The 14,966-nt window shown below is 53.1% G+C and overlaps 1 protein-coding gene across 5 annotated transcripts; it reads right to left on the bottom strand.

The window, feature by feature from the left end:
• Positions 1–901: 901 nt before the first annotated feature.
• NTMT1 (N-terminal Xaa-Pro-Lys N-methyltransferase 1) lies at positions 902–13,982 on the bottom strand. 5 transcript variants are annotated; one of them, XM_075906021.2, is made up of 5 exons: positions 13,819–13,977; positions 5,908–5,963; positions 3,846–4,064; positions 1,759–2,011; positions 902–1,405 (listed from the first exon to the last, which is right to left on the bottom strand). In XM_075906021.2, the coding sequence occupies exons 3-5, from the start codon at positions 4,005–4,007 to the stop codon at positions 1,149–1,151; spliced, it is 672 nt and encodes a 223-aa protein (XP_075762136.2). In that variant the 5' UTR covers positions 4,008–4,064; positions 5,908–5,963; positions 13,819–13,977; the 3' UTR covers positions 902–1,148. The 5 variants fall into 5 exon arrangements, with proteins under 5 accessions (XP_075762136.2, XP_075762139.2, XP_075762137.2 ...); XM_075906024.2 differs by having other exon boundaries at positions 3,914–4,064; positions 13,819–13,975; XM_075906022.2 differs by having other exon boundaries at positions 5,908–5,964; positions 13,829–13,974.
• Positions 13,983–14,966: the final 984 nt, after the last annotated feature.

Below are 14,966 nucleotides of genomic sequence, written 5' to 3'. Positions count from 1 at the left end.
ATTCTGCAGCGTGTGGCAGGTGCAAGAGCTTGCTTGGGACAAGTTCATTCAGGAAGTGGCAAATACTTCCTAGCCTGGAATTCAACAACTGCCCTGTGTCAGCAGCAAGGGGCTAGCCTGCCCCTGCCTGGGCGAGGTGCCAGGGCTGTTTGGATTCTCCGACTACAGCAACGTTATTTTTTAAAATCTTTTAGGATAAGAGATTCCACCTCTCCTGGCCAGGGAGGGAAGGAACGGCACAGCACACCCCCAGCAAGAAGCTGGGCTACACAACTCAACAACTGTTGAACAGGTATCACAGCAAGCCAGCCTACGGCTGCTCATTAACCCATCTCTGTGTTTGCATGGCTGTGCCCCTGGGGCAAGGAGCACTGACCTGCAAGCCCTCTACTCCTACCAGCCCTCTCCTCAGGTAAATATGGATTTAATCAAATCCTGAAATAGTTTTTGCTCTGAGAACTCCCTGCGATTCCATGAAGACGTGAACCATTTTGCTTTTGCTACTGATTTTGTGTGGAAGATGCTCAGGGGCAAAGATGATGGGCAGCAAGAAAAAACCCCATGATAGCTCCAGAGCCGCTTTTCTTCCTCCCCTGAGGAAAATCTGCTCCATCCTGAGGGAACAGCAGAGATCTTGAAAAGAGACCAGATGAACAAAATCAAAAATCACCCCTTTTCTGTCACTGTCAAAGCATCCACCCCATGCTCCGCCTTTGCGACAGATTTCATGTCCCAGGAGCCTACAGCTTCCTGCCACAGATCAGAAAGCAGCCAAGGAAGGGCAGTTGCAGAGTTCTCACTCAGCCTCTTGTACCCCCTCTGGTGCGGCATCAAGGCTTTTCCTCTCCATAGAGCCTCCAGCTGGGTGGGGAGGCGTGTGTGTTTAAACAGAGTCTGCATACAGAGGTGCAACAGCAGGAGAGTGTATTTAGCAAAGGTCTTTTGTCACAAAAAGCAGCAACGGACCAGACCCACCCGCTCTTTTCAGCCAGCCCCAGCAGAGTTATTTGGGACATCCCGTCCCACCCTGAATTTTAACCATCAAGTGTGTGCTGATCCTCCCCCCCCAGAAGGGACCCATGTGCTGGTCCTTTGCTCTACGCTGGCACCACGGTACCTCTGAGTAAACAGCCTCTCCCCACCAGGGTTCATCTCATGGCAAATGTATAGACATGGTAGATTTCGTCAGGGAAGTTCTCTTGCTTTTCTTCCGCCAGGAGAGTGAGCCCTGCGCGCCGGACGATTGTCCGCACCACGTTCAAGTCCCGGCACACGCTGCTGTCCACATCGTCCATGATGACTCCTTCCTGGGCCATATTGTCCTTGATGACGATGATGCCGTTGGGGCGCAGGCCAACCTTGCATCTCTTCAGGAAGTCAGACAGGTGGTCGTCTGTCAGGTGTCCTGGCATGGGGAGGAACAAATGAGCGTTCACAGGGACCATGGAAAACAGACCAGCTGGATCCCTGACCTACACAACTGCGGGGGGAGGGGGAAAGGAAAAGCACAGCACAGGACGGGCCGAGTAGTGTTGAATCTATGCAGGAAGGAGGGAGCCCTAAACTGCTCAAAGCTGATTCAGGTGGGTGGGTCACTTCTGCACATACTCCCACAGGTGACGCCATGAAGGCCACTTCTACCCGCCCTCCTCAGGAAGTCTCATGCCAGCCAGTCTGTACAAGGGAACATAAGTAGGCCAGGGACAGCAGAACCCAATGAGGACTTTCTGTATGGCAGGGGGGAGGGAGGTGTCTCACCTATTACCCACTGGATCCAGATGACATCATAGGAGCTGGGCTCTGGGCTGAAGTCCTGCAGGCCGCAGCAGAAGTAGTTCCTCACTCGCTTGCCCTCTTCTCCCAGGTAGGTCCTCGCCTTGGTCAGGAAGTCCTTAGTCACGTCCACCATGTCCACTGCTTTGAAGAGAGGCAACAGCAGCCTCTTGGTGATCCTGCCAATCCCAGCGCCACAGTCCAAGGCACAGGTGGTCCCCGTCCTGTTAGGGCCATCCTGAAACGAAAGTGAACATGAGAGAGAGCCAGAACCCTGCAGAAGGGAACCTTGGCAATACCAGCGCTGGGGAAGGGGGTGGTCGGAGGGCCTGCTTTCCCACAGAACACCACTGTCAGCGGCACGACAAGTTTCCCTTGGGTTACCCTGCAGAGAGATCTGCTCCGACACCAAGTGGGCAGAGGAATCAGTCTGCAGAGTTCCCCACCCCCTCACTCACAGGGAGACTCCTTTTGGCTACAGGGGTCAGCAGCCTTTTCAAACCAAAGAGCCAAACATCATCACATTTGAGAACTAGTGGTCAAGAGAGCCATATAAGAATGCCCATTTGCATGACTGAAAATATACAACTTTGTCAACGATCAGTGATATTATCATTAATAATAGCATCAATGAAACATTGTGCTCACAGGCTTTATTTAATGGGACTTCTGCTGCTGCACATTTCTTTGAAGTTTACATCATAACTGGTCAAATCCAGTTTCATGTGTGCATTCTGGCTGTTAATCTTATGCAGGGGGTTGGGGATGTGGGAGCATGAGGAGGGCAGGGGTTTCAGGTGTATAATGTACTCAGAGTTGGATGTATGAGGGGGTGCAGGCATGTTATGATGCTGTGGCCAGATGAGGGCTGGGCCCCAATTGGGGGGGGGGGGGGGGGGTGTTGGCCAGGCTTCATTTTTAAATAAAGTAAAATATTATCTCCAACACAAAAGGTTTCAACATTGTCTTTCTTTATGGCAGGGGTGGGGAACCTTTTTTGGATTGGGGGGGCCACTGAGTTTGGGTGAAGAAGGCAGTTGTGACCCAAGGCATGGGATTGGGGTGCAAGGGTTTGGATTGTGACCTAGGGCAGGATACTGGGATGCAGGAGGGAGTGCCGGGGTTTCGACTGTGAGCCAGTGCAAGGGTTTGGATTGTGACCTTGGGCAGGAGAGGACTGTGATCTGGGGCAGGGGACTGGGGTGCAGGGTCTGCAAGGGGGTATGGGCTCAGGAGGGGGGCAGAGGATTTGGGTTATGTGGGATGGGGGGGCAAAGGGCAGGCTCTGGCCAGGAGACTTACCAGTGAGACTCCAGGCCAGCAGCCCAGCACGTTTCTCAGGAGCCTGCCCTGCCCCTGCACAGGCTGCAGAGCCATGTGCTCTGAATAACAGCCTGAGGGGAGGGGGAATTGGTGCTTCACACACTGCCTATTCTTGAAACAGGCAGCTTCCATTGGCCAAAAACCAGCCAATGGGATTGTGCTGAGGGAGGGAGCAGCCATGAAGCACCACTCCCCAAATCCCCTCCCAGCTCACAGTTTGTGAAAAACAGGCCCGCAGCCGCTTTTCTGAGCAGCGTGTAGGGGTGGGGCAAGCAGGGGAGTCTGCCTGGAGGCTCCCTGCTGTGTCCACAAGCTGGATTGTTTTGCCCAGCCCTGCTGTAGTGCCAGCATGGGCTCTCTGCTGCGGGGGGAACAAGGGAAGGGTGGACTTGAGTTTCAAAAGAGCCAGATTTGGCTCCCTAGTGAGCCAGATCATTTGCCATTGGGCAGAGGGGTGGCGCGATTAACCAGTCATCAGGTTATCCCCCTTTAACAGTGGGTGCGGATGATTAGCAAGGCCATGAAGGAGATCATTCATAGACAACCAGCATCATGGCACTGGACAGCCAACACACACAAGGAAAAACAACAATACATTTCACTCTGTGCAGAACATTTAGGTCTCTGGACAAAGAGCTATGTAAAGCGGTGGGTGAAAGAGAGCCACCCACTCAGCCGTGGTTAGAGTATGGTAGAGACACCCCCCCAGAGTTAATGGGCAAGCTATGGGACAGATCCAGACCACCTACCCGAAGGAACTTAAGCAGGAATTTTTTGGAGCTGTTGATGTCAATGCTGGAGATGTGGCCGTACCCACCCAGCATGCCGTCCACCGTAGGTGGCACGTCCTTCCAGTATTTCTCAGCCTTGGAATAAAATTCCATCTCATCTTCCACCACCTCGCTGGTCATGCTGCTGAGCAGGATTGTCCTCTAGGCCCAGGACCGGATCAGGGACTTATCTCGCTCCTCAAAAGAAGGGAAAAGAAAACCAAGAGAGGTCAGGCTGCCAGACCTGTAACTGCAAAATGTAACTTTGCCACCAAGCACCGAGGCCAAGATGAGAAATGTATTGTCAGGCCCTGTCTACAAGCCATCGGTGGGGTTCTGAATTGCAGCAGAAAGACTTGGCTAATTTCACTTTGGGAAAGTTTTGGACACTGGCAGAAAGCAGCGGAGCAGCGTGCAAGCTCAGTAAGTGAGTGATGCCCTGGCTTGCAAGCTTCCCCTTTGCAGCTGTAAGGCCATTTTTAAATAAATGAAAGTGGATGCCTTGGGCACCACCCTTCATTAAGGAAGGTTGCCTATCAACCTCGCACAAAAACAGTTTCCCATCCCACAAGCCCTGCCAACTCCGCTCCCTTCTTGGCACTAGCTCTCTTCAAATAGGTACAAGGGGTTGCCCTTGGAGCGGCCATCTTTTCAGGTGTTTGCATATCCACTACAGCATGGGTTCCCAGGGGGGCATGAAGAAATCCCAGAGAGGGCACCAGGCAACCCAGCCATACACATCAATCCCGTCAATCCCACCCCAAGTTTTGCTGCTATTTTTTTGGGAGCAGGTGTGGAGGGGGGGGGGGCATGAGGGTTTCTCAAAAATAAAAAATGGGGCATGATGCCAAAAAGTTTGGGAACCACTGCACTACAGCCTCCTTTTAAGGGCTCCCAGCCAGACTAGACCTACTGGGCTCCAGTAATGTTTTTTTCTCCAGTTCAATCCTTCTCAGCTCCCTCTCAGGGACAGGGGGACATTCTGTGCTGCATCCTGGGGCTTTCAGCTGCTTTTTATCCTTCCAGTCCTGGGCTCTTCCTGAGGCTGACCTGGCCCAGTGGGACAGGGTGGAGGGGAGCCCCACAGAGCAAGGCGGCCAGTGTCAGTGCCATGAACAGCCCCAAGGAGTCACCTGTGAGGGCTGCACAGAATCTCTACAGCCCCACCCGACCCAGCCCTCCCATTCCCAGCAGTGCCCAGCTGCAGGGCTTGGGAGGGAGTCCTCATAAAGCCGCCTTCAAGGCTGATTTCTGCTGTGCCTGCACGGGCAGACGTCTCCCCCCCGACACATACAGGCCTTTTCATGCCAGTCTGGCCCTTTCTGCAGCATGAAGAGGCAGAAGCTGGGGTGACAACCTCATCCACAATACCTATGTGGCAGTGAAATGACCACAACTGGACACAATATCCCTGGGGCAGTGGCACCATGGCCAGACAGCCAGAACCCTGCTCCATAATGTGCCTTTTCTGAGTCTGAGCTCTCATTCCTCCCCTCCCCCTCATATACACACCCTTCCCATCCCTGCCTAAAAGTCTTATGACAGTTACTGGTGTATAGATTACATGTTTATCTAGGTTGACACCCCATCAATCACCCCCAATTACATCCAGAGTAGCTAAAAGATATTCTAAGCACCTGCCTGAAGACTGTAAATTTCAGTCATGACCATAAGTTGGACACTTGGCAATATAATAAAGTCAAGGTATAATCAGGAATACAAGCTGTAAATTCCAAAAGACAACTCATAATTCAAACCACTGAGGACTTGATGCAGTGTTCTGGGGATTAGAAACTAAATTTAGCGTGGCCAAAGGGTAAATGCAAGGACTCAGAACACCTTTACAATGTAGAAACAGATGGTTTTGTGGGCTACGTTTCCTGAGAAATATTCCATTATATATACAAATCTTTTTGCAGGTAGCCTAAAGAGCATCCATTCTCTGGCATGATGTTAAACAGCAACAGAGAGGGTACAATGTAAAAAAGTACCCAGAGAGTAAGAGCTTGGGGAGGTTGTAGCAGGTCATGGAAAGTCTCACCTTTAGTCCACCAGCGTGAGCTCTAATGACAAAAAGGCAGATCCCTGTTCTGTGGCCTGTGTGGAGATAAATGGCATGGTGTCAGCCCAGGGCCCATAGCGCACATGCAAATTCAGCACTGCAAGTGGAAGCAATTAGCTTCCATCTCAGCAGAGGAACCGTGGGCTGAGTGGATGGGAAAGACGGAGCATTCCCCTGTCCTGGAGATGGCTCCAGTGTGTCCCTGCTGAGTCACTTACATGTTTGGGATCTTGATGCCAGCACTGTTCCTGCTGTGGGAGGGAGGGGAGAGGGGTCTCAGGGTGTCACGCGACTGCCCTGACGACTGAGAGACGTTAGCTACATCCCTCAATGCACAACTAGAAGGGGCTCACGTACTATGGGCATGAAGGCAACATCAGGATCTACAGAATACAGCTGAGAGTCCCACCCCTTAAATCAGCAGTAAATTCCCTTTAAAGACACTACTGACACAATGCAACAAAGCAGTCACACTTGCTCCCTCATCTTGAGGGGGCAGGGGATTCTTATTGGGTTCTGCACCTGCTTTCAGGGACTTGAGGAGCAGCAGATTTCATTGCCCCAGACAGGGACACTATCTCATGCTCTAGGTGTCCCATAACCTCTAACTGACAGATGCTGGGACTGGATGACAGGGGATGGATCACAGGATAACTGCCCTTTTCTGGTCTTTCCTTCTGAAGTGTCTGGCACTTGGCCCTGGGCTAGATAGCCCGCTGGCCTGACCCACTCTTGCGTTCTTATGAACAGGAAAAGAATCTCTTCTCAACCCTTCATGGAGGAGTTGACACTATCCCAGTGGGGCACTGGCACATCAAGGACTTGTCTACACTACAAACGCTTTATGGGTAACACCAGCCAAGCCAGCATGGGTTGCTACTGCCCGAAAGCTAAATCCACCAAAGCCCTTTAGCGGAGACGCAGCACACACTGACGAAAGTTCCTTTGCTGGTGTAACTGAACCACTTCCCCAGCCAACATAAGTTTTGCTGGCAGAGGAACTCTTGCCAGTATAAACAGCACACACCTTAAGGCTTTTTAGCCAGCATAGCTATGTCAGGCAGGGGCACGATTATTTTCCCCAGACTCCTCGCTAACACAACTACGCTGTCAAAGCTTTGTAACGCAGACCTGGCCTCAGAGAACGTTGGAGGGCCACAGAGCAAGCACAGGGAGTCCATTTTGCCCTTGGCCTTACCCTGTTCTGTATGACGTTAACAAAGTACATAGAGCAACAAAGAGATTTAAGCACAACACAGGGATACTGGTGCTAAATGGTAAGAAGAGGAGAGTTTAAGGGTTTTTTTTTTTTTATTTTTTTTAAGGGTTTATTGCTCAGATCTGCCCTGAATCGCTGCAGAGATCGGGCCCCGCGCTCTGCATGGCTCTGTGCTCAGGCTGTTGAAGAGGAAGAATCAGTGTTCGGAGGCCTGCATCTGGACACTGCCCAAAGTAAAGAGATCCCCAAGCCATGGCTGCCCAGTGAGCTCACCCAACAACCCTCCTTCTACGTGCATCCACGCAGGCAATTCACAAGCATGGAGGACACCTGTGAGTGTCATGAGCATAAGTGACACCCAACAGCTGCGGCAGCCGTTGCTCTGGAGCTAGGAAACTTGCTGCCCAAAGCCAAAGGGCGGGCCCTGCAACCGAGCCCCTATCTCCAGCTGTCAGGCCAAAGAATGCAGGGAGCTGGCTCTGCACTTTAGCTCACTGCCAGCGAGCTAGTCACATGGATGTGCAGGAGCAAGAAGCAGGCAGCTAAATATCATTGGCTGCCTCCTCCCCTGCCAGGGCTGACCCATGTTTCTGACCAGCCAAGCACAGGAACAGGCAGGAGAGCACAGAGTATACTCTGCAATCCCAGGGCAGAGAACGTGGAACCAGAACTTCCCCACTCTCAGTCAAAATCCTGCCCAACTGGACCCGTCTCTGCCCTACGGGCTTGCACTAGTGGCTAAAATCCCAGCCTCGGCAAGGCCTAGGAGTTCAGCCTTTCAGTGCTTGGCTCTCAGAAAGGCCAAGGAAGTGCCTTACGAGACATCTCCATGATACTGTTTCAGTATGTGCCCATCAGGCAGAGCTGATGTTTTACCTTCCTGGCGCAGGAAGAATCATGCTTGAGACAGACTGGAACAGGTCCAATTACCTTCCAGAAGAAAGGTTCCAGGGGATTCAGTGTAACTTGCACAGCCCTGGGCACTCACACACCTGCTATCAGAGGCCTTGGCTACACTGCAAGTACATAGGGACACAAGAGGGAGCTACAGAATAGACAGCACAAAGGGTGTTTTGCCACCCAGCCAAGCCAAACTCCATTGCCATGTCCCCTATTACTGGGGCTACATGGGCTGAGAAGTACAGATCCATATTCTGCCAGACTCAGCAGATGGAAATAAACTCTAGCTCCAGCCATGCCCTTCGGATGTGGGAGGCAGACCCAGAACATTACCCGGCACTGGGGACACGCCAGCCCCAAAGCTGTCTACAAAGCTACAACTAGTCAAGCTTTTTGTGCCTTGTATCACTAACAAAGAGGCCCAGGCATTGCAGACAGCTGTGCTTTTTCAGTGAGGGCTCCCCCTCCCTTACTCCTCAATCTGGCCCCACATTTTCAAACTTAGGCCCAGGTTTAGACCCCTAAACACACAGCACCCTCAGCCCTACTGAAGCAGGAAGCATCCAGCTACTTTTATTTAAATGCCTAAGTTCACACACAGTCTGAAAACTGCAGTGGAGCACATTAAATGTCATTCCCCAGCTCCCGGAGTGGCTACTCATCTGGAGATCCTGGCACTGCCCAGCTGGGAAAGCAGAAGTGAATATGCCCCAGAGACAGAACTAGAGGATTGCAATGCCCAACCCACGTACCCCCTGCCACCCAGCACACCGAGAAGAGAAATTTGGCTCTATATTGTTGGAAGGTCTATTATACGGTGACCATATTTTTCTGAACCAAAAATACGGACACCTTGGCCACCTCCTTACCCCTTCGGCCCCACCCACCTGACCCAAGAAGTCCCACCCCTGGAGAGGTATTTCCAGGGTCAAGATGAACACATGACTGGAAGTAAAGGGTATCATGTGACCCCTCTAAGAACTGCTCCCACCATCCTCTATCTATAGGGATGGATTTGGGCCCCACAGGCGCCCCCCATGCAACTACACTGCAATTGCATTAACCCAGGGTCCAGACCAAGGGTCCCATGACAGTGCAGTGCTTCGGATCTAATCTCGATTCAAGAGGAGATCCAGGATCTAAGATCTATTACTTTGCAGTGTAGATGCAGCCCCATTTGACTCAGAGCCTGGGAATCATCCAGAATTATCCCACAATTTCATGGGACAACTTCCATAGTCCTCTTAATGGATGTTGCCTACTGGTTCCAATTAACTGGTAATCAGAAGGGGCTGGAGCAGCTCCCCACCTACTTCAGGATGGGAGTTGCTCCAGGCTCACAGAGGGCCTGCTCTCATCCAGATCAGCCCGTCGCTGGAGAACTCAGGGGCCCCGCAGGCAAGAACTGCGCCAGTGTCCAGAGCAGCCTCTCTCCCTGGGGAGTCCAGCTTGCTAAGGACAAGGGCTTCTCCGGAAGGGGCTGTGAGCCAGGGGCAGGCCCAGTGTGACCTAACCTTAACCGGTTAACCAATGAATGGGATTTTACATCCCAATGTGATGGACTGCAACTGCATTTTTTGAAGTCACCGCAAAATTATCAAGTGTCCTCCATTTTCACAAGCCAGAATGACAATACTGAACCATGACAATTACAGGGTGGAGGAGACCATGTCACTAACCCTGACCACCACTGCTTGAAAGGTACATTGCCCACGGAGATCAATTGGGCTGCGTTATTTTATATGTAAAGCTACTGAGAAATGTATGTCAATACCATGATGGCAATGCCTATATTATGTAAGTAATAGCTAATAATTGTCAAATGAGACCACTTCTCAACCTGCTCACAAAGCACCTTATCCTATTTAATTTTAAACTAGGATTGGGCCCAAAGCAATCTGATATTACCCAAAAAGATCCAGGCAATATTTAGTCATCCTTCAAAAATATAAGGGACCAATCAGTCAAAGCCCCACTGCCTGGTAGAGGCAGTCTTTGAAGAAATTTGGAGAAACTTTGAATTTACTTCTGACAACAGTGCTCTCTCTCACTGGACATGGGAGCTTTAGCACAGATTTCACTTCGTGTCAGAATAACTCAGAAATGTGTTGTCCCACATTCAAGTCTAGACAACAGGCAGCCCAAAGACAGAACAAATTCCTTTGAAGCTGGAAGTCAAAACATCTCATCTCATCATAGAGCTCACAAAGGGCTTGTTCACCATGACACAACCCTCTCTGGAGAGAGACAATACTTCTGCCTCTCTGTGGACGCGCCAAGTGTTTTCACATGGTATCTTAACATACTGTTTAAACCATCAACTGCTTGGATGAGGAAGACTCACAATAAGTCTGCCCAACATCCATACCCGACTGACAGTGATTTCACCACAGACCCAATCTCTCTGTGGGCTCTTCTGGAGGAACAGAGAGCCTGGGGAGATCTCTCAGGGGAGAAGCCAGGGTTACCTCTATTTCAGTGATTCTCAACCTTGTTGAGCCATGGGGATCCACAGGCCAATGCAAACTTTTCCATGGACCACCAGTTGCTAATGGAACTCACCGTTAATTACGTCATTTCACCTGAGCTATCTTGAAGTAGGAATAAGAGAAGTAGGAATAAGAGATCCTCCGGAATAGGGCTTTATTCCGGAGGATCGGGCCAGTCTAGACGCTTTTTTCCGGCTTTTCCCCAAGCCGGAAAAAAGCGGCGGACATCTTTATTTAAATCCCGCGGGGGATATTTAAATCCCCCGCGGATTTCCCTATTACGAAGTTTAAAATTAGCATGCCCCTTTCGAAAAAGGGGCCAGTGTAGACGTAGCCAAATAGTCTGGTAGCACTTTAAAGACTAACAGAAAGCTCATGATACCATCTACATGTTTTGTTAGTCTTTAAAGTGCTACCAGACTATTTGTTGTTTTTTAAGGTTAGATTATTTATGGCAGGCATGGGGAACATTTTTTGGGTCAAGGGCCATTGATTCACAGAAAAATCAGTTGGGGACCACAGAAGTGAGAAGCAAAAGAACTCCAAAAAAAACCCAACCCTCACCAAGGTGACCCAACTGAGACACCTCATTCCTCTAGCATTCCAGCCCCATCTTTTCTGATAAATTTAATGGAGCCCCCTTAGTTTCTCGGCTGGGGACAAAAATGAGGGGTTCAGTATGCGTGACAGGGCCAGCAGAGAATGGGATAGGGATGGGGTGCAGGATCTGGGAAGGAGCTGGGGGGCAGAAGAGGGAGAGGTTGCAAGGTATGGGTGGCAGGTAGGGTGCAGAAACAGGCTGCGAATAGGGTATCTGGTGAGGAGGAGGGCGCAGAAGCAAGGGAGGGTACAGTGTGTGGCGAAGAAAGAGGGTGCAGGAGGAACGGTGCATGCAGGAGTGGACTTGGGCTAGGTCTACGCTATCAGATTTTTTTGGAAAAAGCTATGCAAATTGCGCTCCACAATTTGCGTAACTTTTTCTGATTTTTTTTCCAGAAGAGGCTTTTCCGCCATTTGGCGCTGTCTTGACGGGGCCAAACAACGGAAAAGCCTCCTCTTTCGGAGGAGCCCTTAGTCCTTGTGAAACGAGGACTACAGGGCTCCCCGAAAGAGCACGTTTGCTCTTCCGCAAAAAAAAAGTGGAAGAGCAAAAGCATTCCCTGGATGCAGCAGAGTTTTTTCAGGATACCTCCTGTATCCAGAAAACCCCGGCACTGCAGACATAGCCTGGGGGTCGGGGATCTGGCCTAGGGGGAGTGTGCAGGAGCAGACTGAGGGGGTAGACACCCCTACTCCTCCCGCAACTGCCCAGCAGGGCCACAGTGGTGCTGCTCTTCACAACCCCCCTCCCCTCCCAGCTGGGCCACAGGGATGCTCCTCTGGCCTCCCTGCAAGCTGGCCGCTCTTCACACACACCCCCTCCCAGCCAGACTGCGGGGGGGGAGGGGAGAAGCGCTCTTCCCCTCCCCCACCCAGCCGGGATGCTCTTGACCACACCGCTTCCCCCCTTTGTCCAGCCCGGCCCGTGGCCCAGCCACTCACTCAGGCTTCCCGGGCTCCTACAGGCACTGCCTCCCGCTTCTTCTATTGGCTGGATCCCCAGCCTCAGGGAAGCTCCCTGACTCCTCCCCCAGAGAGGGGAAGGGGAGGAGGAGAAGCATCAGCAGCAGCGAGGGACCTTTTCTCCACACAAATTTGGGGTTTTCCGGGGCACCCCACAACAACATCAATAATCGGGACAAGTCCCAGATTTTTTGGGCCATATGGTCACCCTATCCCACACCATCTCTTCTTGCCAGTTAATGACCCCTGCAGCATAAGAGTAACAACCAGAAGAGGCACAATTTAGCTAAAGAAGCAAATGGCAGAGGCCTAGACTAGGAGCACACAGGGAGAGGACAGCTCCTCCAGAGATGGGACTGCATGCTCCCCTACATCTAGGCACCGCAGGGATCCAGACTTCCTGGACATAAGTTTCCATGAAGGACACCCCTCCAACCGCATCCCCTGCAAGTGTGCAAGGACTGCTCCATGCAAGATAATGCTCAACTCATCAGCAACCCCCTCCACACAGTGATACCCCTTCTCCCAAGAGGTTTCACAGGCAGCCATCAGGCCACAGGAGCTATGATGCCACAGGGGAAAAGGCAAAATGGGAACCGGTGTGGAGGCCTTGGGAGGGTGACAATTTCCCTGCAGATGTTGGGGTACCTGTGGACTAAGAAGGCTGAAGCCCCAGTCTGCTCTGTGGAAGGGCAAACCAGGCCTTCCTCCCACCCAGTTCCGCCAGACCCTCCTGACAGGATGGTTCAGGGGAAGCAAATGCCCAATGGAATTATCTACTGAGATTTCACCAAGGGTAATGCAAGTCTGGGGAAGAGATGTGTGTATGAGCATGCCCATGCACACTGACCGACCGCAGGGCCTGTACCCCATGTGAGTTACTGGCCATTTACACAGCCAGGAGGAAAGCAAATTTTTAAGCTTGGGGAAGGAATGTCCCAGGTTCCTGCACCCCACAGCATACAAGAGAGGTGGGGGAAGCTGAGCCAGGGCTCAACACCCACCCCCTTGAAGTTACCCCCAAATCCTGAAGCTTCACCAGGGGAACTGACCTTGGGCTCTCAGTGGGATGAAACCACATTTCAGTGGGGTTGCCAGGGCTGCCACAGACTCGCTGGAGCCGAGGCCTGCAGCCGGGGGTGGCAGGGTGTAAGTTACATGGTCCCTGCCTAGGGGGGTAGTTCCAGGGGCTTTGCCGCACCCCATCCTGGGCTGTGGGGCTCGGCTGGGCTCATGTCGCAATTCTGCAGTCAGAAGGGGGCCGGGGCCGTGAAGTGTGAGGAGCCCTGCTCAGGAGTGAGGCTAATCCGGCCTGTGTCACCACGCCATAGCCACCACTCACAATACCCACCACTAGCAGCCACGGACCGCAGCCTCCCCACGTGCCAGGGTCTCCTGCTCGGTGGACCCGCTGCCTGGCAGGCACTGGGGCCGCTGGCGCCTGCGATGTCTGGGGGAGCCTGGTGTGGGGGGTTCGGGAACAGGCTGGACTCATTGGGGAGGGGGGGCTGCTGCAGCGCTTCCCTCCTCAGGCCCCCGGGTCAGCCCCCCTGAAGCTCTGCCCAGCCCCGGGATCCCAGCTTGCGGGCCTGCCTCTGAGCGCCCCCCTCGTGCCACGTGGGCCGCGGCAGGGCCGGACCGGGGGGGGGGGGAGTGTAACTGACCAGGGCAGGCCCCCTTCCCCGGAGACCTACTGCAGCTTCCCGCGGGCACACTCACCCCGCGTCTGCAGCGCCTGGGGCTGAGCTGCGGGAGGGGGGGGGTCTCCTCCTCCTGTCCCAGCAGCAGCGATGCACCCCCTGAATTCCCCCCGCCTGCTGCTGCTGCGGCAGCTGCATGCTGGCCGGCCGGCCGGCTCCTCCTCCTCGCCAGCGTAATTTCCTTAAATAGTTCAGAGTGGAAATCCCTCCCACCGGGGGGAGAGTTATTCCAGGTTACAGCAGGGAGCCACCTACGAGGGGGAGGGGAGCGGGTCCTGTCTTCTTTCTAGCTCCCCGCTAGGCTCCGCCTCCCTCTCGCAGACCAAGTCAGAGCCCTCAGGCTTTAGAGCAGCCCCCGGGGCCCAGGAGGGCTGAGACTGCAGGAGGGGTAGGGCCTGCACAGCTCAGACCGAAACGTGGCCCTTCAGACCAATGCCTGGCTTTTTCTGTCACTTCTCAGCTGTAAGGGCCCAGAGCCTGCTTGGGGCCCAGGCAGGCACAATCCGGTTTGTATTTGGAAGTGGGGAGCTTTCCCAGTGCTGCCCAAGTGGAAAAGCTGGCTGGCCCCTGGCTCTCCCTGTGGTGCTGGAATTATTTCTGGAGCAGGGGTGCTGAGCTGCACTCTCCCCACCTCCCGCTGCTCTGTCCCCTCTCTGCCCCTGGATGGGGTCACATGAAGGGTTGCCAGTTCTCCCAGACCGGACAGATCAGATGCCATTGTAGCAACTGGTGTGTCCAGGCTGTCTGATGTGGGAGAGTTGGCACATTAGCCTCATCTGGAGGCGGCTGTGGAGCCCTGGGCCGGCAGCATCATCCTTAGCAGCAGTGGAGCCTCCAGGATCCTGGGGACAGCGGGTGGCAACACCCTAGGGGATGGCAAAGCCAGCAGTACCTGGGGCTGGTGGAGCCAGTAGCAGGTTGGCAGCTGGGCTGGCCCCTGGGCACAGGGAAGCTTGTCCAAAACCTGGAAGTGCTGCAGCACCCCTGTCACCTCTGCTCCCTGCACCTATGACAGCACCTCTGAAATGCAGCTGCCTCTAGGGTGGAGAGTGGCAGCCTGTTCATTCACATTAATGAACAACTAAGACGAGAAGGCAAAACTTGCATGAAGGGTAGGGCACCAGGGCAAATGTCCTGTTCTTATGAGGGGAGGTATCCTGGAGCAAG

Source organism: Pelodiscus sinensis, chromosome 23 (genome assembly GCF_052426305.1).
Source record: "Pelodiscus sinensis isolate ZL-2025 chromosome 23, ASM5242630v1, whole genome shotgun sequence".
NCBI classification, from domain to species: Eukaryota; Metazoa; Chordata; order Testudines; family Trionychidae; genus Pelodiscus; species Pelodiscus sinensis.
The sequence above is the reverse complement of the archived record's forward strand: the minus strand, read 5'-3'. Positions and strand labels throughout refer to the sequence as shown.

Coding starts and splice junctions, on each gene's coding strand:
- NTMT1 (XM_075906023.2), bottom strand. CDS start 4,007: ATGACCAGCGAGGTGGTGGAAGATGAGATGGAATTTTATTCCAAGGCT. Junction 2,012..3,845: donor TCCTGCTTAAGTTCCTTCGG/GTAGGTGGTCTG, acceptor CTTTCGTTTCAG/GATGGCCCTAACAGGACGGG. Junction 1,406..1,758: donor CTGGATCCAGTGGGTAATAG/GTGAGACACCTC, acceptor TCCCCATGCCAG/GACACCTGACAGACGACCAC.